At 32.9% G+C, this 24,190-nt stretch overlaps 1 protein-coding gene across 1 annotated transcript in view; it reads right to left on the reverse strand.

The window, feature by feature from the left end:
- The window catches only part of Dhc36C (Dynein heavy chain at 36C), an 86,232-nt gene that overhangs the window by 56,367 nt on the left and 5,675 nt on the right, over positions 1 to 24,190 (reverse strand). The window contains exons 8-28 of the mRNA XM_071585851.1: positions 23,952 to 24,150; positions 23,476 to 23,716; positions 21,633 to 21,748; positions 21,221 to 21,362; positions 20,953 to 21,089; positions 18,063 to 18,293; positions 16,941 to 17,106; positions 16,030 to 16,175; positions 15,645 to 15,893; positions 15,114 to 15,274; positions 14,069 to 14,240; positions 12,012 to 12,200; positions 11,813 to 11,941; positions 10,564 to 10,785; positions 9,523 to 9,720; positions 7,868 to 7,991; positions 6,329 to 6,504; positions 5,443 to 5,594; positions 4,515 to 4,662; positions 2,609 to 2,830; positions 117 to 289 (exon numbers count right to left, since the gene is read on the reverse strand). Coding sequence (XP_071441952.1) covers positions 117 to 289; positions 2,609 to 2,830; positions 4,515 to 4,662; positions 5,443 to 5,594; positions 6,329 to 6,504; positions 7,868 to 7,991; positions 9,523 to 9,720; positions 10,564 to 10,785; positions 11,813 to 11,941; positions 12,012 to 12,200; positions 14,069 to 14,240; positions 15,114 to 15,274; positions 15,645 to 15,893; positions 16,030 to 16,175; positions 16,941 to 17,106; positions 18,063 to 18,293; positions 20,953 to 21,089; positions 21,221 to 21,362; positions 21,633 to 21,748; positions 23,476 to 23,716; positions 23,952 to 24,150 — 3,693 coding nt within the window. The remainder of the gene's footprint in view (positions 1 to 116; positions 290 to 2,608; positions 2,831 to 4,514; positions 4,663 to 5,442; positions 5,595 to 6,328; positions 6,505 to 7,867; positions 7,992 to 9,522; positions 9,721 to 10,563; positions 10,786 to 11,812; positions 11,942 to 12,011; positions 12,201 to 14,068; positions 14,241 to 15,113; positions 15,275 to 15,644; positions 15,894 to 16,029; positions 16,176 to 16,940; positions 17,107 to 18,062; positions 18,294 to 20,952; positions 21,090 to 21,220; positions 21,363 to 21,632; positions 21,749 to 23,475; positions 23,717 to 23,951; positions 24,151 to 24,190) is intronic.

Genomic DNA, 24,190 nt, shown 5'->3' on the forward strand with positions numbered 1-24,190 from the left:
TTAGTGTCTGATGTACCAAAATTTTATAGGCACAAAAATTATTTAGAGAACATTGAAGAATATTAGTATGCCATCACAGAGGTAATGTAAACAGGAGCAAAAATAGTAGCACCCACCTAAAGAGCACCAAATTCATTGGTTTTTTGGTCATGTTATTGAATTCATTTAAATATCTCTCTACCACAGCATTCAACTCTTTCAAATCAATTACTTCACAGTAGTTTCTAGGGTCAGCATTAGGAATAAGAAAATCACAATAGATGAGACTTCGAAGCTCTCCTTCACCAATCTGAAAGGAGAAAAAGTTTTAATACAAGCTTATCAAGAGTTGAAAATAATTAAATATTTTTAATTATGCACATAGCATTAAAATTCTTTGGCAATGGAAATCTCCAAACAAACATCCTTCTGAAAATGGTTAGGAGTTACACCTATCCTAAATGAAACACTAACACCTCCCAAAGCCAAAACTTCTAGTTTTCTCATTCAATAAAATAGAGGATAACCGGACAGGCCTAGTCCCTAATACCTTTCTCAATTAGCTGGCAGACCTTCCTTGGAAATCCAAAGAAGATGTGGGTATGTACTAACAGGCATTGTTTTAAAACTGTAATATGGGTATTACAAGTAGTTGAATGAAACTATCAATGTTCTAGAAACAATAATATTAAGAAAAGTAGAACTTAAAACACTAGGCTGACATGAGATTTCAGAGTTCAATGATGGATCTATATTCACATGTTCCACTGTCCCCATCCAAGAGAGTTCTACATATTTCAAAGCCTTAATAGCCCCATTAATTCAATTTATTCTAAATCAGTATAAAAAAGTTAAGGTCACATTCATGTAATAGAATTTACATACAATAATTATCAACAGAGAACATATTCTAACATGCCACAGTAATCAGTCCCAAAAGTTGGTTGAAAAACCTTGTTTTGGAGATACCTCAATCAGAGTGGATAAAGTGTTACAAAAATTGGTTCGAGCGCATGCGAAAGTGCTTTGATTATCATGGAAAATACTTAAAAAAAACAATGAAGCCATTTTCAACAATAAAATACTGCCTTTTCATTATCGGGCTGAAAATATAAATAGCAACCCTCATAGATACCCATCAACCATATGTCATAGCATTTAATGTGCTTTATGGAGTATGCACAATATGTTATCCTACTCTCTTGCTCTGGCAAGTGGGAAAGCATTTTATCATTCTCCTGCAGACATATGAAAAATAAGATTCAAAACTCAGGTAGTAATTATTGCAGTGCTTTGGACTTTCAAGAGAGAGCACAGGTGGAACCCTAATAGCAAGGTTGCTGATTTTTACAGCTTCCAAATGCACTTTGAAATATTCCAATAGTGGTGAAATAAGGCTCTGAGATGAGTGTGAGCAATGGAATTAATGAAAAATTTTCAGCTATTACTGTCCCATGGGAGATTAAAGCTTCAACATCTCACAAGTCCTTACCTCAGAAGGCTATCAATTCTGCCCCCTGCCATACAGCCTCCCTCATAAAGCCCAAGCTTTGATGAAATATGGATGGATCCTGATTTCTTTTTAGTCTCCCTAAACTACTGACCAAATGAATATGGCAAAGAGAAAATAAAATGCTTGGCCCCAATAGCATGTAGTCTGTTTGGCACAAGCCTGTCTATAAGCCCTTTAGTGCTCTTCAGGAATCATTGCATTCTGTTGGAATATAATATTATGCACTTTGACACATTCCCTCTGATTTGTTTTGAGTGATATACATATTGTGTGAAAAATGCATGCATATGCATTTAATCTACCTATTAAATGCAGGCCTTGGATGCTCTTTATGAGATAAATATGGACATATTAATTATGGCATTAAAATCATAAATTTAAAAACTAGCTACAAATGTTTAACCATTAGTTCTGACCTACCAGTAGCTTATTAGTCACCTAACTATAAATTTTGATACAATACCTTCTACATGTACTTCACTTGTGTTTTTCCATAAAAAAATTGATTATCCATATGATAAACAATGATTAAGATGATGTTTTCAATTGATATAATGCACGTTGAATCTTAAAGAGCAAGAACATTTAAAACACATATCCTTTGGCCATAGGTTGTAGATTATCCTCAGAGCATGAAGCTTAATTACACAGATAAGTGGAAAGGTTGATTCAAAGTAGGGTGTAAAGGGGTATTTGGATGGTGCATTAGAGAATGGTACTGTTGTAACAATAATCTGAAATGTTTGGAGTCAAATAAATTTAAAATGGTTTGCTCTTTGAGATTGGACTTAGCAGGGACTTGGCCAAATATTCACTCTTAGGAAGTTTTGCAATAAGATTGCTTGACAAGCCCTCTCAGACATATTATATGCAATTTGAATGAGAATAAGGTTTGACTACGTGCTATAGAGAGTTTCACTTAACAAGAGTGTGTAAGAATGATAATGAGGTACATGTATTAATACTAGATACCAAATAGAATTTTTCCTCATACATTATTCAATACTTTATAATAGTTATTTTGTGATATATGATTCTGTTTATTAAAAACTTGTGATATTTGCTTGGATATTTGTTGGTTCTCTCAAGCAGTAGGTAAATTCAAAATTAGCAAACCTTAGTATCTGGTGGGGCATCTTCTGGCAGCAGCGATTGGAACAAGGACTCAAAATCAGTGGCAAGACACTGACTCACAACTTCACGCAGAGTTTTGATAAGCCAGCTGCGGTCGCCATCATCAACTAAGCGGTCATAATATACTCTAAAGCTTTCATGGACCCAAAGTTTTTTCATTGATGTTACATCTTCAATGGCTTCAGGAACAGAAAGTAGCACACCCTAGGAATAAAAATTATATTACTATTAGGAGCCTAATTGGAAAAAATGGAAATCTTAAATACTATTACAATTCTCCAAAATACTCTACAGAGCAATCATATAATGCTAGAAAAACTATAAAATAATAAACTATTCAAGAATTAAAAATCAGTAGGCATTTAATTTGCAAAATTGTAAAACTCTTGGCAAAGAAAAAGATCATAAATAAATTGTTGTAGTGTATACATGAAAGCAATAAGCAAATGAATCCACAGGTGATAATATACTTAGTACTAGTTTTTTTACAGCAAAATCAATAACACTGATTTTTTTACATATGTTCCTGTGCCTATCCATTAACGCTCTCATTAAATAGAATTTACTGGGTTGGAATTTTTCAAATATAGAATGAAAATGTCCTTCAAAAAATCTCTTGAAATATGGGATACTCAAATTTTTTCCATGTTGTGGTAGTAGTATTTTAGGGGAGGTGACCGACAGTTGAGGTCATTTGCACCATTAGGGATGGACAGGAAAGGATGAAGGATGGAGAGAAATCTGGCGTTGGCATTAGCCTACTCTTTACGAAAGGTGCCAAGGTCCATGTTTCTTGTCCATTTTTTTGACAAATTATACATAATAATTTAGCAGATTACATAATTACCTAACTTTTTATGTGCATGTTTGAATTTTTAGGAGGCATTGAATGCTAAATCCTTAGCTTGGAGGGAAAAGTGAAAACTTACCTTTTAATCAGTAATTACATAATCAAACATTGAACTCATGCACATTTTTCTGAGAAATCACGAGAATGAGTGTGAAAAAAATGAAAATAAAAACCTGAGTTTTCAACAGAAACGTTTATATAAGACTCATTGATAAGCGGAACTATAGACAAGCCCACAGCTAATTATAGACATATGAGCTAAACTTAAGGCAAAGCTACTAGCATTTACCAAGAGTCTTCTGATCTAAGCATGGAAGATATTACAAAGAGAGTTCAATGGCAAGGAATTTCCAAGTATATATGCATCTTAGCTTATGTAATCCAGAGATAAAATACACTATAAACATAGCATCACCAAGAATAGAGCCAGAGGTGAAAAAGTCCTACAATAGAGCAGTAAAATACAATCCATCAAACTTGTGAGGGAGTGATGGAAACATACAGGGTCCATAAACCATTTATAGTGAAACTGTGTGATCCAGTCTCAGAAAATTCGAGCAGGTACTCTTGTATTCAAAAAGATTCATCCTTCATAAACAGCTGAACAGGTAGGAAGATAAGCTACACATTTGAGGTGAATAAAAAGATTGCATCTATGAGGAGAGGAAAGGTTGATCAGAAGGCATCCAAATATTTTTTAACATAGAATGGGAGAATAGGACAAGACTGGTTCAGTAAGCAGGGCAATTGGAAAAAAAGTCTGGAGAGGCAACTTCCAGAAACTTGGAGAAGATGATACAGATGGAAGATATGAATATTGAGAAATCAAAGACAATCCACACTACTGCAGCTGAGACTCTGAAAAACCAAAATACTAAAGAAAAGAGTGACAGTATTGATACATTTCTGGCTACAGCTATTTGGCTAGAAGAGCAGCTGCAGCAGTTGGATACTTATTATTTAAAACCACACACCAAGGCATTTCTTATGACTATAGAATTCAGCATTAACAGTAGAAAACTAAAAGCATATTCATACCTGAATAACTCTCGAAAAATCCCTTAAATTGAAAAGATAATGAGATTTATCTGGGGTAGGCAAAAGATTTTCTTTGGAAGCTTTGTAAATGTGTAACGTAGCTTGAACTATTTCAGATATGCAAGAATCAAACTCCTTGCCAAATCCTCTTCATTATTCCATTGTCATTCATGGAAAGGAAAATCAAAAGCCTAATTGTAATCACATTTCAATCATCTACATCAAAATTTTTAAATATTGTCTATCTAAAGCTAATGAAATTTATTTTAACATGTCTTAATTTATATATGTACTTTTAAAACACAAAACTTAACTACCTTTGAAGCAAATGTACCTTCTAGTGTTGCTTACACTCCCTTATGAACTTAATAATGGAAATTAGAAGGCTGGCATTCAACAGAGGAGCCTCTAGGAACAAGCCTTTGGAGGTTTCAAAAATTAAACATGGTTTCCTGAGAGAACAGTACTGCAACAGACACAATTTGGAATAGCTCTGTTTTGGAAGGTCTAGATAATGTTCAGGAAGCTAATTTATGCTATGGCTAAAATTGCTTTACCTACAGAACAATTTGAACAGTATACGAAAAAGGATCACAGAAATAAAAATAGATTTTAAACATTTTATATATAAGATACAACAGTTTACGATGCTTTTTTTACTATGCGCTACTTGGTAAAAGGACCACTTGTAGTCATAAAGAAGATCTGCCCAAAATTTTGAATGAAAATTAGTTGAATTTTTACTACAAATCTAATAACTGTATGGCTCCATTGTAAACAAAGGTAAGTTAAGCCTGAATTGCCAATACAATGCCACCGCAATGTCATCCAACATAATGCTACAGTATTATAATAATACACAATATATGGAATTTAATTGAAATTTAAAATTTTATACATAAAAGTGAAATTCTGAAAAGAAAAATACCTTGTGTCTAGATGCCAAAACATAATTTTAGTAAAGATGGCAACCATAACTGAGTCCACAAATTCATTGATAGCAACAATGTTGAAATGACGCAAGAAGCGAGGAGTGACTTTATTTCTGCCACCAACAGAAGGACCCATTGCTCCCACCATCTAGATAATGGAAAATATTATTACTTTATGAGAACAGAATAAGTGTTTGCCTCCATGAAGTAGAATTTTGAATGTAAAAAAATTAAGATAGCAGCTTAAGCTCAAAATCTTCTCTATAGCACCACCTACAAATAATATTCAACATCTGAAATACCTACATACACATTTCAATGTATGTGCATATTTCGAATTATTTTGAAAAAGAAGAACAGCTTTTAATCATACCTCATGAGAAGTTCAAGAGAATCTGGATATATCTTTTGATAATGCCAGAGTGCAAATTTTGCCAAATAAAAACCTTTTTCAATTATTTTTTCCCTTAAAACAATTAAGCACAATTTGGTTTGGTTTGCTTAGAACAAAAAAACCACCTCAATTGTTTCTCCCAGGACAAAGATGGACACAAATAAATTTCTATTCACTAAGGCCAAAAGAGACAGAATCTTGTCGCTCCCTGCAATGTTGCACAAATGCCAGCAGCAACAACACACAATTTCTGCTTACACTGCTCTAATTCCCACCCTGTAAATACTATATAAGATGGAATCTTCTGTACTCTTCTCCTAGAGATGAATCTGTAAGTCAAAATCTTGGTAGTGCAATGAAGACTTTTCCAAAGATATCTGTATCTCCTCTTCATTATGATTTATAGCATAATGTCAGAGATGGCATTTAAATGAATTCTTTTTTATTTCTTTTCTCCCCTTAATTAAATTATCATTCCATTAAGTTACCTGAATATCAACTAATTTCATTGGCACAACATCCTTTAGGTGATACCAAGTCTGATGATCCAGCCATTGACGAATAAGCTCAATTGGAGGTTGAGCTCCATATTCCTCAGTTTTGGGCATATTCAAATCATCCACAAAAACTACACATTGTTTACCAAGGGGAGGCCCAAAAATACCTACGGGGAAAGGAAGACTCATTAAAGAATGAAACATCATCAAATGTATGAATTTCAGTCACAACTTTATACTCCTGTATGAATGTATTTTAAATAGCAAACATTGATAAGCTTGGTCCTAAAATAACAATTGACCATATATTATATACATTTTTTCATGGAAATTGAAATTGAATTACCTCCAGGAATATGGAAAATACAGACACTTTACCTCACTCTACAACACATTTGGTTCCTGGAAAGCATATTATTAAGTGAATAGCTACTTAATTGAGTGATCATTTTATATGTATTTTGATGATACAATCACATTTTCCTTGAAAACTACCACTGAATGATATGAATTCATGATTTTATAATCCACAGGCTCTCAGAACTACAGCTCTGATTAAATAATGGCCACAGAACCACTCTAGTGGATAAGATATTTTTCTTTGGTTTGTGCCAAAGAAAACCTTTTTAGGCAGCTCCTCATTCCCAAGCTAATTGCTTTGCCATTGTTGGCAAAGCAACTTATCATTAGTTTTGGTTGTTGGAAATATGTAGCTAGAATGAATTAACACATGGGTTGACTGGTGACTGAAGGGCCTGACTTGGCCAATTGGGGTACATACAGGGCTGCTATGGGAGAACATTCAGCTGCATTCAGTATGTATTCTAGTTAAGATGCACGGATAACTTGGGGACAGCTCCATCTTACCAGATTGGCCCACTTTTGCCCTTAATAGGTATTCATGCTTGCCAAAAATTGCCTGTCACAAACACTCAACATAACTGGGTTGCAGCTATTCTTTCCCTCTGGCCAATCATGCAGGTGACCTACCAGAGACTGGCAACGCCTACTTAAGGCAAAGAGGCCAGAATAACTGTGAGCATGTTAAATTTTAAGATGCCATTTCATTCCTACCACAGTTTATCTTGGTTATCTTGTTAGTTTTATGAGCTAATAATGAGAATGAAAACTGACCAATCTAGGAATAGAGAAGGTCACTCTGCCAGGACGTGTAAAATATTGTCATAAGAATGATTTGAGCAGAAAGCTTAAAACTCTCATCCTTTGACTATTATCCATTTTCAGGTATCCCATTACAACTATATTTATTTGAAGTAGGAATTTTTGTTGCAGCTTCTTGGCACACCATGTAGGTGTACACCAAAACCACATGGTAACAAAACTGAATACATCCCATGAGCAGTTACATGTTACATACAAAACAGTGTAACATCTATTGGAAAATCTATGATATGCACTGAGAAATGTATTGGCTTAAATATATTCCTTTGATTTAGCCCACTACAAGCACTGAATTTGAATTGTGATTAATTTTATTAATTGTATAACTACTAACTATAATTAACCAACCTCTCCTTCTTTTGTCCAGTTTACTCATTATAATTTCTTGCACTTGATTCGCTGATGTTTGAGCTGAGAAGTTGATGAAAAGTGGTTGATATAATTTGCTGTCTACTTTATTCAAAAGGAAGTCCTGTTAGGAAAAAGGTAAACAAAATTTAGGTCAACCAAAGTTTTTATTCTCAAGGATGTTTATTTTGGAGAGAAAGGATTTTTATCCATAGGATTAGATGGTATGGTATTTACTCGGAAGCATAGCCAAAACTTAATTTAATGGCATTTTAGGGCATATTGTGTAATTATAGAAAAGAGTATAAAAAATACACTTATAGATTTAAACCTATTTCTATTTAAGAATACTGTTAATTTGCTAAAAATGGCATATATCAGAATCACAAAATATATTTATTATCAACTTATTCTAAGAATCCATTTCATACACTGCTGGTAGAAAATAGTGGACATTTACTTAAGGCCATGGGGAAGACTGTGGGCTCAGAATATGAATAAATATCTACATATAATGCTTAAAATAAATGCACAATTAAAAGTCACAAAAACACCAGCAAAACAAACAAAATGGCGTGATTGGGTTATTTATATGCAATTAATGTTCCCACAATCAAATGCAGAGTATTCTGACATTGCATGATATTACATATACCTATGTACCTGAATATGGTTTCCACAACAAGGTAGGGGCAGAAATTACACACATATTTGTTAAGTTCCACATTAAACAGCCCATTGTGTGTTTAGTATGCCTGACAGGCTGGGCAGAGCCTAAAATTCTGAACAAGACATAATATGTACAATATTTTTTCATATTCTATACACTAATTGGTATGGTAAAATTGTCAGTCTACTGAAAGACATTTCTCAAAAACACTGACAAATTTCAAGATGGAGTAATAGGAAAATACTAATTAATTATATAATCTAATATTAGAAAAAACATCAATCTAATTAATATTTCAATTTTACTTCAATCAATCAATATGAGTAAAAGCCTCAGATCATACCACAGGCCATGGTTCTAAGTCAGTTTTATTCTCTCAGTGGTTGTAAGTTAAAATGAACCCGTGTAGTAATTTTGAGTTGAATCAGAGTGATCTGCTATTATGCAATTATCATTACAAAGAGAATTATTTACTCTTATTTGATTAGTTTACTCTGAAGCTTGAACATGTTATCATTCAGTAGCTGGCTTTGTACATACTAATTATTTCTTCCCAGGAGTTAATTGCACATGGTTGTGGTAAGACAGTCCATTCAATTTTTTTAGCTTCACAATAAAAGCAGCTGAACTGACGGGGTCCAATTGAGTTTTCATGCTTAAAAACCAGGAATTTGATTTTTTCCAAAAAGTGGCAGCAGTGTTGCTTGGCTATCATGAAGGATTTTGTGCCGCTTGTGCAAACGTTTGGTATACGCTTACTACTTGAATCTATGGCAGCTCTCCCATAGCAGACAATTAGCACCTATAAATACTATGCAAAAAGTTTGCACATCCTTTCAATTCTGTACTGACAATTCTGACTGTGTCGATTTTGTATATGCATCATATCCATATGGAATCTTAATGCATGGAAAATATGGTAGAATTTGTGCTATTTATGATAGCATAGAATAAAAATACAATTTGTCAGTTTAAATGAAAATACCTTAATATATGCAGACTTTCCAGTCCCTGTTGGACCCACAAATAGCAAAGGAATCTTATGAGTAAGAATAATTGACATGAGAGCCATATTTCGAACAGTTTCAATTGTTGGTACAATGATTTGATTCACAGATATATCTCTTGGGATAGGAGCTGCAGGCTGTAAATCTTCCTCCCACAAACGCCACTTGCCTTTTCCCTAAATATACAAAAATTAAAGCACAATATCAGGTTAACTTTTTGAAAGATCAAGACCAATAAAAAAAATAAAATAGGCACATGTAATTTTATGATGAAATAATTATACATATGTACTTTAATGGAAAGGATCAAACTATCACATTTATGAGCTTAATTAGATTAATTTTTGCCTCCAATTTCCTTAGTAAATAAGATTAGAGATAATCTAAGCTAATAAGCAAAGTATTGTACTTAAGTTGGTTTGTACGAAACTTAATGTTTTAACCAAAACTTCATTTATTTTATCAAAATGTAAATTTATGTATAATTTTGAACACACACAAATGATATTTTCTTTAATATCCCCTCTGAAACATTAAAAAAAATTTGTTCAAACCATTTTTAACAAAAAAGAGAATGCATGATGGGATGACATACCATATATTTCTGATCTTTTGCTAAAATTCTCATGTTTCCTCGGAATATCAACTATTATATATTAAACTATATGACTAATTAACTGATATGTAACAACTCTCACGCATTAAATCTAATTCAAGAAAGGATTTATGTGACTTTAAAAATAGAAGAAAAAGTGAGATTCGTATATGCTGTGTCCTTCATAAACTAGTTGAATCAATCGCTCCTAAGGCCATATTTACATGACACACTACCATTTTAATATACTCTCAGAGATTTTTATCTCCTATGCAAAGTATGTTGGACCAGAAGGATGCCACAGAAACATGTTAAAAAAAAATCTTACACATTTTCTATTTCTTATAGTAGTGGTGCTTTGTGAAAAGATCAATTTTAATGCGTAGAAAACACACAATAGAATAAGATTAGTACATTAAAATACCTCTTTTATAAACTTGTAGTCAAAGACAGAGCCTTGTGTTGGCATTAAAAATATATATGGTTTTAGTGGAGGTGGTATTTCTTTGTTTATATCAAACTGTATTTTCAAATCTTCTGGGAAATCCTTCAACAATAAGCCACGGAATAGGGTATCAAATTTGGTACGACTATCAGAATCAAGGGGAGCTCCAAGTGACCACACACATGAGAAGAAAAACACTCCCTGAAATGTGTCATAAAAAGTATTATCAAACAACTTCAAAGTATTAGTAATTGAAAAAGTATAGGTAGGAATATCAATTTTTTTTGTTAAAATTTCCTTCAAACAAAATTTTCTATCAAATAACAACAAAGCAGCATATTAAAACTTGCAGATGCTTTTTTGAAACATCCGCTCATGCCTCAAAATAAAATTTCATCTTTCAAACATAATCAAGATAATTTCTTAACCAAAATTAATTTCAACAAAAATAAAATATGCTTTTTCATCATCAAACAGCAAACAACTACCTGAATGAATGAGTATATATTTTTGAGTATACATCTATTGGCATGATTAAGAAGATAATGCTCTCATTTTCAGTAAATAAGGTTATATGTTTGTTAAAAACTCTATTTATAAATTTATTTTTCTCTATTCTCATGCAATTTAATTTCAAGTAACCACTAATTTATAACAATATTTTTATTATCTGCTGACCATTCATGAAGTCATAAGAGCCATCAAACACAAAGAAAAGTACAAAATACAGGTTAATAATACAAAATACAACACCATGAATATGCTTAAAAAAGGGCCCATGCATTAAAATATAGAATAAAAATCAATTCATTACAACTGCTTCTCATTCAATGAATAATAACACTTCATTAGAAAAAGTTTTCTAAGTTTCAATTTAAAATTACATTATTTATCACTAGTTCTCAATGAGTGTGGTAATGCGTCATAAATTTTTACACCCATGCACCCATGAATATTCCAAACTTACTAACCCTGAAGGCAAAATAATAAAATATAATATAGTAATGATATACTATAATTTAATATGATACAATGCAATATAATATTTCCAACATAATTTTTTTATTATGTTGTTTCAAAAATTTACTGAAAAATGGCAAAAAAATTGTAGGTCCATCACTAAAGAGCAAAGCATATGAGCTGAATAAATTATTGATAATACCATTTATAAATAACAGATGCATATTCAATAAAGCACATAAAATTAACAAAATTGCATTTTACTTACTTCTAATTGTGCCCTTATATCCAAATCTGAAACTGATTCAAAGTACTTTTCATCTTTATAATCATCAATCATGCTTTCAAAGATATGCATTAATGATACTACCAGGTTGGTATCAGTTGTAGTTAAGAGCTCCTACAAAAAATATACAATTTCGTGAAAGATTTAAGCTCAATAACTTTGCACGGATGGATTTTGTAACATGCCTTACCTTACCACCTTTGAAACGAATGAACATCAGGAGAAGTGGACAGAATCTAAGAAACAAATTATTGATAACAGACTTATGGAGGTCATGGAGTGATGAAGGCAGTGTGTTGAGCCATGACGTTAGCAAAGGCTCCCAACCCAATGCAGATGGCTCCATATAAATCATGCCACAACGAGAGACCTGCGTGAAAAGTGTATTTATAAGATTTTTCAGCCGAATAAACTTGAAAAGCTAGATTAATTAAATTAATAGGGTCAATATCAAATAAAATCTTATCCTAGCACTGATGGAGAGGAAGAAGGATCAGCAGGAATATTCATGGTAAAACTAAAACGCAATTATATTTAAAGTAAAAAATATGACATTGCATGATTTAGTCATTTAGCACTTTTTATTAGAAAGAGATTTTATGCTTAGGCCCAATCTCATCTCTTTTAGATGATGTTTGACCTTAGCGTAACAGGAAATAGACAAAATTAGACAATGTATTAAAAAATAATTGCAAGGGACAAGTGGGACATGACTAAGGATCTCCTTTATATATTATTCACTCGAAAAAACTACAAAAAATGAAAAACTAATTACTTTTACTTCAGTTTTTAAGAATTCAGGACAACAAATTTTCATACATATGTGTTTCACTCATGTTCTCATTGGCCATATTCAATAAAAGGGTAAACTTTGCTAAAATTATATTACTCACTTAGCAGTTGTATTTACTACATACATATTTAGCCATACTTTACTAAAATGTCTTTACTTTTATACATATATTGGTCAACTGTAAAAATTAAATGCATAATTAATATCATTGTTCATAACTTTAATAGGCTGAGTAGAGTAATTTGGCTTGAAAATAAATAACTCTTGGAAAAAAATTTGATACAAGTAGCAACATTTAATTTTGCTTAAACATAAATGATAATACAAGTATCATTGTTGATTTGATAAATAGTTTTGAGAAAAACTTAAGTAAGAGATATTTGGACTAGTACATTGACGAGGCAGAAATTTGGCCAGAACACTTTATTAGACAATACAGACTCTCATCCCAAATGAGTAAAGAGATGCCATGACAAAGCTACTGAACCATAAGTTTAATTACACATGCAACAAAGATACTACTGAGATTTATCAACTCCAGGTTACATAATATCTGAAAAACTAACAAGGTAACAATCAATTTGGGTTTAAAAAGAGTAGGAGAAAACATAGCACCATCGCAGTAGTAGAACATAAATTAAGTACAATCAGGATGTATTTGGAAAAGGCAAATATTGAAGTAGAGAATGACAGTGCAGGATGAGCAAGCTATCTCATTCAAAGTTGAACAACTATATTTGAAGTGATGAGCAAACACATTATATTTTACATATTATTGTTCAATACAGACTTTAGTTGTAAGGCTTGTCTCTGCACTTCTGGGATCTACATCTGCGTTAATTGTCCTCAGGTGATGACAGTTTAGCTGGCCATCCTGCCTGCATCTTCAGGATAGGAAACTACCATCACCCAAAGACAAATTATGCAGATGGAGAACTCAGAAGTACAGAGACAAGCAATTCAATCCTGCAGAAATCTTTGTAGTAATGTGTGATAAGGTTTTAAAAAAGACTAAATAATGTTTTGATACAATTAATGGGTTATAAATCAACTACTAGCCTCTTGATGTCAAACAAAATTTATCCTTTAAAATTTTTGGAGCTCACATTATCTATGAGGTTGTAAATACCAGAAAATGATGCATGAAATATGAAATTTATAAAATTTAAGGCTAATTAGTGATCTACAAATATTATTTATTTCATTTTCATCTTAAACACATTATTTCTTTCCAAAATGCACCAAATGAGAGGTCAATACATTAAAACTTGAATGTTACGTTTTCGCCACCTTACTGTGCACCCTACATATGTGTCTTTCTCCTGAGGTCCAAGTAAATATTGGCAATATTCTAATTTATCATTTATTTATGAAAATTTTCAAGGGGAGCCCATTAAAGGGTAAAAAAAACGTACAAATTACAGACCCAATGGGCACCAACTTACTGTGGCTGGAGATGCAACTTCCAAGTCCATTGGCTCAAATATAAGGTTGGTGGTTGGTGACAATTGAATTATCTCACCAGACATTAAGCATAATTTCTTATTATCATCCAGAACAGTATTCATATTCTCAATCCAAATGGCATCTACTGGTCCATCAAACACTAACCACTTCCTGGAAATATATATAAATTACAAATATTAAAAAAATTTGCAATTCCATTTCAATTTATGAAACTTTTTAAGACAAATTTAATTTATTTATATGCCTCATGGGTCCCAATAGAAAACCACCCTCAAATTTCTCAATTATAAAATCTATATAGGTAATAGAGCATCTTACAATTAAGAAATTCGCACAATTTAATTCACCTGTCTACTTTTGCAAGCATTTGAAAAAGTGTAGCCATTCACTCAATCTTAGGGAATTTCTTAAAAAAGTCATCAAAGCTGACACTTTCAGAATACGTTGGTCATTAGACATACCAATTGCATTATGATAAACCAAGGATTTTCTGCAAATTATTAGGCATATAATATATAATTAGGTGAAGTTCAAAATAGGCAGAGAAAGTGAGTGGGTAAATATCGAGAGGTAGCAGGATATTAAGGCCATAATTAATGGGAGAGAGTACATACAGGGCAGAACAAATCACACCTCTACTGGGTAGGTTATCTAAGCTTAATCTTCATCAATATTCATTTACATAAGAATAGCATTTCCATTGTTTAATGAAACATTATTTTGAATAATATTCATCTATTTAGGATTTAGCTCATTAGTATCCACATGGATTTAGAGTTGTTGCAAAAATTCGTTTCAATAAATATTTGTTTCTATAAACAGCATTTTTCAGCATACATCTTCAACATAAATTGAAACTGCTTTCAGAAATAAAATTTAGCTTCAATCGCTTGATAAGGTTTTAAGGTGTGTGGATAGGACATAACAAATTAAGACTTCATGAGAAAATTCTGAATTTTTCACCCTAAATTTCAGTCAATAAAAAATCTTCTTTTAAAATATACATAATAAATTAAATGTTACCTGTCAGGTGTTTGTGAAGTGGCAAATTGACGATAGCTGACAGCGAGAACTCCATCCGACCATTCATGAGAAACAGGATCAAACTGGCCATACAACTGCCCCATTGTAATGGCTTTAGGATTTATAACAATAATTTGAACTCGATGCTCATCCATTTCACCCTAAACAAAAAAATTAAGTAGCATTTTTCTGAATTCTCACTCATTAAATTATAATTTTCAGAAGTAATAATAAAGAAATTTTCCAGTCTTCCTCCCCTCCTGATCACCCCAGAGAAAGAAGAGTAATAACCAGATCCTACATTGCATAAAATTTACATTACAAAGCAGTAGTATGTGCTGCATACTACATAGGATGGATTTTAAAACTTGTGGAGTCTGCGATTACATGAACAACATTGAGAGTTAACATGTTAGAAAAGTGTAAAAATCCAGTTTATTAAAGCACCTAGATTGAAACCATTTTTCCATGTCCTTCACCCACAATTTGGAGAAATCAAAATGACCAAGTCTTTTATAACTAATTACTCACTCTCTCCTCCACATCAGCAAGAGCTCCAGCCAAAGTACGATAAGCAGTAGTTTTTCCTCCAAATGGTGGACCAACTATCATAAATCCATGTCGCACTATCATCATTTCATATATCTGCTGAATTTTAACAAGAAAGGAAGGTGTGCAGCTCAAATTTTCCTTTTCACACACTCGCTCTACTGCTGCATTTAAGTAAGTGTAGTCTGGTGTAGGAAGAACAACTCCTGGAAAAAGATCTGATGCTATTCCCTGCAAGCAGTACATGCATGGAAATTATTATTTTAGAAGACTAGACCTCCAATTTTTCTATTTTCCTTAAATTTCATGTAAAATTAAAATATTAATTCACTACTCATGACATAATATCATAACATCTAGGGTTTACCTCAAAAAGGGGGAGATCATGCGTTAAAAACTTTGGGAGATTGACATCTATAATGGAGCGTAGCATGAGTATATCCTCAGATTCTTCAGGATATTTAAGTTTTAAGTTACCAGCGGCAGTTAGCACGGATTTCACAGCTCTCATACCTAAACAGATGAGCAAAAACTTCATAATGGTAGAACAAAAATGCAAAACACTTTCTATCTTTATAAGGTCAATGACGACATATCATTCCTAAGAAGATGAAGGATACATCTAGTAATGTATGAGCATATTTGTATACCCTTAAAAACTATCAAGTAACATTTTCAAATTTTTCAACAAGAGGTGAGCAATATTTATGGAGAAGCATCCATCTAAATAACCATCTAAATTTTATGTGCTCTCACGAGCAAATATTTTAAAATCATTTTTGCCCCTTATTTCCGTCCAGGTTTCAAAATGAGGTGGTCCCCTAAAATTCCCCTTGAAAATAATTGGACAATACCAGATAATTTGTGTATGAGCATTCTTGGACAAACCTTGACCTATTTAAGATCAGATGAGAAACCTGATGAAGAAAGTGTTCTCCTAATAATGGACTTCCTGATACAACAAGAAAAGTAACTATGACAACAACTCTAGAATTACAGCCCCATTTTGGTAGCAATGGCACACTAGAGCAGTCAATACATCACCAGCCTCAATCATTACTTCAATTAATGCACAGATTCCTGATCAAATGGCCTTTTGATTAACTACAAACATACACTCATTTTTTACAGAACTAAAGCTTTTTGTGATACTATCATTTCATTTCTATGAAACATATGCCAAAATCTAAAATTTCATATTTATCATCATATTATCCTCCTCCTTTCACTTACCCTCTATTTATTAAGAAATAATGGTATTACTTGACATAAAATTACCATAGTCATAATGCGGCTGAGAGGACAATTGTTCAGAACACAGTCGATAGGTGGCAACAATCTTCACAGCTAATGGTCTTGCATTAATGAATCCATATGAGTAAAGAACTATCTCTGAAATCAATGCATAGTCTGGTACCATCATGGCTACTGAACGAAAGAGGGCCTGAAATTTTAGAAACCAGTCAAAAATGTTTATATGTAAGCATACATATTATGATGCTTTAGTTATTTAACTGCATAACTCTCTGAACTCATAATTTTATCATTTATCATACTCTAAACCACAGAGCATTAACTTTTTTTTGAACCATCATATCATAGCAATTCAAATCACAGATGAATACCAATTTCGAACATTTGAAACTGTTTTATAAGAGAAAACTTATTACAGAAATTAATACTAGCATCTGAATGTTTTAAAACATTTGTTATCTATCAGTTCATTAATTTCTTTTTAATTAGCAACTCCATGCAATCATATTTCCCCTACAACAATTTCAGTTGACATGTGGTCAAGAATAACTCATTTAATAGAATTACAAATCATACCAAAAATGCTCACCAAAATCAATATTCAAAGCCAATAAATAGAAGACTGAACTAACTTTTAAAATAAATTCAAATAAAACTCAAAGAGACTTTTTCAATTGAAAATGATTTTATAAGTTTTGCCACAAGTCCTCAGTCTGTCAAGTGTCTGAATTCTCAATAATGCAACATTATTTAAAAAGACAGCATAAACTCGAGGACAATGTTTTCATACCTAGATCAGTAAATACAGAGTTTAGTTTGATCTATACTAATTGGTGGAGGGTGAGAAATATTTATCACAGACTTTTTAAAAATCAACGCACATTCACTACCCATAATAGGTTATTTGGCATTCAAGCACTCCTCTCAGGCATTCTTGATAAAATCAACCAATAATACATATTTTGTGTTGAGGCGCATGGCACAAAGTGAAAGTAGTCAAAGGAATGTGAAATGGAACTTAAGCACTTAGATTATGTATAAAGGATATGTGGCCATTTTGCCAACTGGCAGACACTTTCTCACCACATAATCCCATTGAGGGTTCACCACAATTTCAAATCTTACTGAAAGGGTGAAGTACTATACCTTTAAATTATCAGGAAGTTCTGAACGACCAGCATATCCTGGATTCATTGTAATGAACACTGCACATGTAGGATCAAGTCTTATTTCTGTTCCTTCAAATACAATAGCGGGCAGCCCACTATTAATCCCTTGCTGAATTGTAAGAATCTGCTGCGCTACCACAGACAACACTTCCAGGTCAATGCGATTAAACTCATCAAAGCATGACCATGCTCCACAAGAAGCTAGTCCCTATAATAAAGTTAATCAAGTAATTTTTCACATAGCAGGTAGAAACCTAACAGATTATAAAAGATGTCAAAATTATAAATCAATTTTAAATAAAATCTCAAACATCCAAACAAAAATACATTAACCTTGATTTTTATTTAGAACTTCACAATGGCTAGCACTGTGCCGTATATTTAACAAGAAAATGAGAGCTCTGTAACTCAATTACTAGTTTAGGGGAATTTTTTTCAATAGCAATTTCATAAAACTATCACAGTTACTACCAAATCTCTAAGTTTAATTATTATTACCAGTAGTCTAACAGGATATCATAAGGTTTTGAGGGGCCCTGGAGCAACACACTGTCTGAGACATGCACAGGTTCCAGATAATTGGTCTCTCTCTTCAAGGGACTCCTATCTTCCACAAAATTCCCATTAATTGTGCCCAGTTTGCTCTTTCAAACATCCTAAAATCCATTATGCATCCATACACACCCTGGTTATACTCAATGTTCCTCTACACTCCTTTCTACTCTCCCCATTCTAAACCCAAACTTAACTCCTCCACAGTTACACATAAGTGCACATTTGCTCTCTCGTTGATGATCCTAAGTGAATACCACTTTTGCCACATGTGAAATCAAACTTACTAGTCGTCACACACTACCAATTTTAACTTTTTTGGAATAGGTATCGATACTGATCCAACAAAGTTTTCCAGCCAAATTCCCCCTCATAAATGCAATGAAAGAGCTCATACAAACTTTCCCTTTCCTGTTTTCCTGAAATCTTGATTATTTCTACAGGGATATTATTCTCACAGCCTTTTTTGATTCAATTTCATTTAATTCCTCTTTTACCTTGCAGTCTCACATTCCTAGTCCTATGCTATTCTTATCACTATCATATTCCCTTACTACAAGGGAAATTCTAGAAGTACCCGACCCAACAAAGAAAACACAAAAATTTTGGAAAAAAATGCATTTATATTTCAACATAATCTCCTTTCAGCTCTATACACTCTTCCCAGTGATGTTCAATAAGTTCAATACCCTTTTAATAACAAGAACTTTCTTGCTCCTCAAAATAGCCATTAACTGCCGACATCACTTCTTCATTATTGTAAAATCTTTGACCACCAAGCCATTTTTTCAAGTTTGCGAACAGAAAATAATCTGAGGGGAGCTACATCTGGCGAATAGGGTGCATGAGGTAGTAATTCAAACTTTAATTCATGAATTTTGGCCATTGCAATAATGGATTTGTGAGCGGGTGCATTGTCTTGATGAAACAACACTTTCTTCTTAGGCAAATGTGGCCACATTTGCTTGATTATTTTGCTCAAACATTGTAATAAGTACTACTCACATCATACTCACTGTTGATAGTTTTTCCTTTTTCAAGAGAGTCAATGAAAATTATCTCATGCACATCCCAAAAAACCCACACCATGACCTTGCCTGCAGATGAAACAGTCTTTGCCTTTGTTAGAGCTGGTTCTCCCTTTTGAATTCATTGTTTTGATTGTTCTTTTGTCTCGGGTGTGAAGTAATGGACCCATATTTAATTCGTGGTTATGAAACGGTGCAAAAATTCTGCTTTGTTGCTGTGCAACTTTCCTAAACACTCAATTGAAGTATCTTCACGACACTGGTTTTGCTCGAGTGTGAGCAAACCTAGCAGAGCTGAGTACCCATCTTGCACACAGCTTTCTCCAAGCTGTCCAAATTTTTTAGTTAATATGCGATGTACCACACTTTTTGAAATGCCTACTATGTCTGTTAGCTTGCGCACTTTCACTTGACAATCATCCAGTATCACTTTGTGCATTTTCTTCACCGTTTCTGGAGTCGTCACCTCATATGGTCAACCAATGCGTTGCTTGTCTTGACAGCTCATGCTCTGCTATTGCTTGAACTCTGCTATCCTATATTTTACTGTTGTAAATGAAGGAGCAGACTCACCCAGAGTAGAATCCAGTTCAGCTTTGATATTTGTTGGGCTGAGGCCTTTAAAATAAAAGTATTGTATCGCATAACAATGACCAATTTTCTCCATTTTCACAAAGTCACTGAAAGCGTTCATTGTCGATGGCTGCCAAAGAGTTAATAAACAACGCAGTGTCTTCAAACTTGAAACATATGCTTTATAGATTGCATACTTTCAAATACAGTGATATTTTTCAAACAATTACCGCCATATCTAGGTCAGGCCGGGTACTTATGGGGCCAACCTCGTAAATCCAAACTTATGGACCTACAATCTTCACAATATATTCTCCCTATTTATTCATAGTTCCTCTAAATAATAGTCAACATCTCTCTTTTTCAGTTTATATTTTACCTGTTGCATCTCTTAGAGTGTCAATGGATTTTTCTCCAAGTCCTCGCACTTATTCACCTTAGGGATAATAGGTGAGGAAAACATTAAATGGAAGTGGATGGAGAGGATAGAGATACCAGCAAGTTGGCTAATTATGGGTAATTTTAAAATGCAGGTAATATCCACTTCAGTAAGGTCAACTCTTGCTAAAAAAAATCATTTATCCTTAAACAAACTTCTCAAGGCCAAAACTAATATTCAAACTCTTCAAAACCAATTTCCATAAAAACAAATTCATTCATTTAAGAGAGATGTTCTTACATATTGATTTCATGGGAAACTCATCAATAGATTACCTTGAAAAATTTCCCTAAGGCAATATAATCCAGCCCATCTGAGCAATTAAACACTACACATTGCTTGGCAACAGCTTTGGCCAGATCCTTGGTGGTTTCTGTCTTTCCAGTTCCAGCTGGCCCTTCTGGAGCCCCACCTAAGCAGAATGAAAAACAAGACTGTCAAATGAATTTATTACTGACAAGAAAGAATTGTGATAAATTAGCTGTAAACAGATCTAAATCTAAATCCAAAATTACATGATGAAATAGTATATAATTGGAATACCCAAATGTAATTGCAGAGCTCCAAAAAGTGTTCTGTAACATCGATCAGTTAGTGGAGTTATGACAAGACGTGGAGAATTTCCAAGATACTCAAACCCATATAAAAGGGAAGCAGTAATCATCCTAGTATCCAGTTTATCATCCTGAAATATATTAAGCATTCGTTATAATGAAATTTCTCATATGAAACTAAAAATTAGTCACCTGATTTCATATTCATGAATTTCAATATGTACATCATTTTGTTTTCAGCTTTCAAGGATTAATATGTGTCCAAATAGAGTGGAAGAAAAAGCTGCCTCATTATTAATTATGCCTTAAAATCTCTACAACTTCATTAAAATTTGAAATGCAAAACTTATTTTAATTAAATATTACAGAAACCAAAATATTATATTTTTCTTGTTACTTACACCCCAATAATAGCGCAATTGGCACAGCCACTGAAAATCATCTTCCCTCTTCACATTTTTTTCTATGAGCAATGATAATACATCCCTTGCATGAACATCAAGGACAACTAAGGCACCTGAAGAGAAGATAAAAGTATTCCATATATTTAACACTCTATAACAACCATGGAGGCTATTGATTGGCTGATTTCATAATTGGAAATGATGCATCACAAAAATTCCTGCGCCCAGAGAACAGGTACATAGTACTATAAATAGATGCATATTTAATTAAGAGAATTTAATCAAGAGAAATGATATTATTTTGTTCTACAGAATGTCAAAACTTTTCATTTTGGTATCAAAAGTCTGTCAATTAAAATTAAGAGTGTAATGAAAGATAGACAAAGAAGTAACATTGAGAGTACTTAGAATTAATGGCATAAAGTTACACAAAAGGTCCCATAAACATGCAAGATGAATTTTTCACAATATTTGCTAATGTTGACCCTTCTTTAAATCCTAATGAAGGAGGTCAACTGATGGTCTTGCCACAAACATTTAATGAGTGTGCACGAAAAAGATCTAGGCACCTAAACCTGAAATGGTGAATACATTCAAATTGTTATTGAACATGCATGGATAATTTTTGTTATGAAAGAAAAAGGCATGAAAAAGGTACTGTATGTAGCTTCTAAAAATGTAAAAGAATTTAGTTTAAATATTGGTTTCAGACCAATCATCAATCTGAGAAAACCATGATACATACATATTTTTTTAATCCTGAAGTTGTATCAGAACAAGTGATATAATTCATATAGGTTCATCATTAATAGGGTAAACTGAGTCAAATTAAATTTTTCTCTTATGACAAAAAACTGAAAACTTGAACAGCAATCAACCCTTACAAATGACTTTCTTTCATGCAGTCTTTGTTGATTTCTATGAAAGCAGTCCATAGCAATCTTAGAGCTACTTTGGTTATTATTAGAACACAATTTTTACAACAAAAAATAGCAGTTACCAATATGAATTCATGTAATATGGACTTGAGCACTTTCTAATTTCACTAATACCATAGATAATTGTTATATCGAATTTCTTATTTTGTCTGTAGATTCTGGTGAGACTGTTGTCTCTCTATAGTGACATATAGTAAGTGGCTTACAGGAGCAGTTTTCCTTGTTTATTTGTTCCAGAAATATCGTGAATGATATAATTTTGCATCTAAATCAAAATTGTCGCCTGATAAAGTTTAATTTTTTTTTGCAAAATAAGGGAGAAAATTATCTATGGCCATATTGCCATGAATATATTATGTGAAATGAAGAGCACAAGGAAGGATCAACAACTTTGTATTCCCACATAATAGAATTTTTACTGTAAAATAGTTACACTACACTGTAATATGATGCTACAGTGACAGTCTCAACAAGTTAAAGCCCATCTACTGCTAATTTTACTACTGAGAGTAAATGCTAAGATGAAACTTCAGTCATTGAATAGGATTAATTCCTATATTTTCCAATTGCATAAGGAGTTGGTCATGATTAACACTGTCAAAAGATGTAACAAATCAAAAATAACCTTAGTGCTTCATACTTGTAATACATGAATCTTAATATATAATGAATTACTTGATACATGGCAGTTTTGGCTGATTTACCACATCTGAATCCATACTTAGCATTGGAAAGTCGACCATCTCATTCAAGATATGATGAGATACATGGCCTTGAAAGTTTTGGAAAAAGTACTTTCCATAACTATTGGCCAGTAATTAATAATATTTCATTATTTGCCAGTAGTTGTAGTGTATCTATCATCAACTGAAGCTAACATTTTTTTTTCAATTATAACTTACCAAGAGTGATACGATTTTGTAAGCTCAGTTTTCCACGGACTAATTCAATAACAGCTTCAATTTGAGTATTACATTGGTCAAGATATCTTGGAAAACCTTTTTCAGCACCCTCATTGATAGCCTCATGCATTTCAGATGTCCAATAAGTTTGTGAGACACACAATACTGTTTGCCCAGGCCAATCAAGAACCCAAGCATCACGATCTTTGATGGGGTATGCCTCAAGAGCACTATGAACCATCTAGAAAGATAAAATCACACTTCCTTCATGAAAAAGATATGGTGTTAATTTAGATTGGTTCAGCTTTAATAGTGAATCATAAAAAATTGATTTAGAATGTTTTTGAATGACCTATAATCTCATAAGAAGTATAGCTATCTGTGTAGTATACTTGCGATTTTCATAAACTCTGAACATCCAGATATTCAGATTAATACAACAAATAAAATTATCACAATCAAGTATAAATAGACACCTTATGAACACTTTTCTTCATATCAGCTTCCAAATCAAGGAGCCACTTCTCAACCTGACCACGAGCAGCAACAGTTGCAATGATGTCCACTAGTTCAATCACTTCTCCCTCACTTGACAGCATATGAGTGACCTCCAACTCTTCAGTGAAGGTAAGTTTTGCTATTCCCTCAAAACATTTCTTGAGATGTGGCTGAACTCTGGAAGAGCCATTTATGTTAAGACTTCACTAAATGCTTA

Source organism: Hetaerina americana, unplaced genomic scaffold (assembly GCF_022747635.1).
Source record: "Hetaerina americana unplaced genomic scaffold, ioHetAmer1.1.p SCAF_1, whole genome shotgun sequence".
Classification (NCBI taxonomy): domain Eukaryota; kingdom Metazoa; phylum Arthropoda; class Insecta; order Odonata; family Calopterygidae; genus Hetaerina; species Hetaerina americana.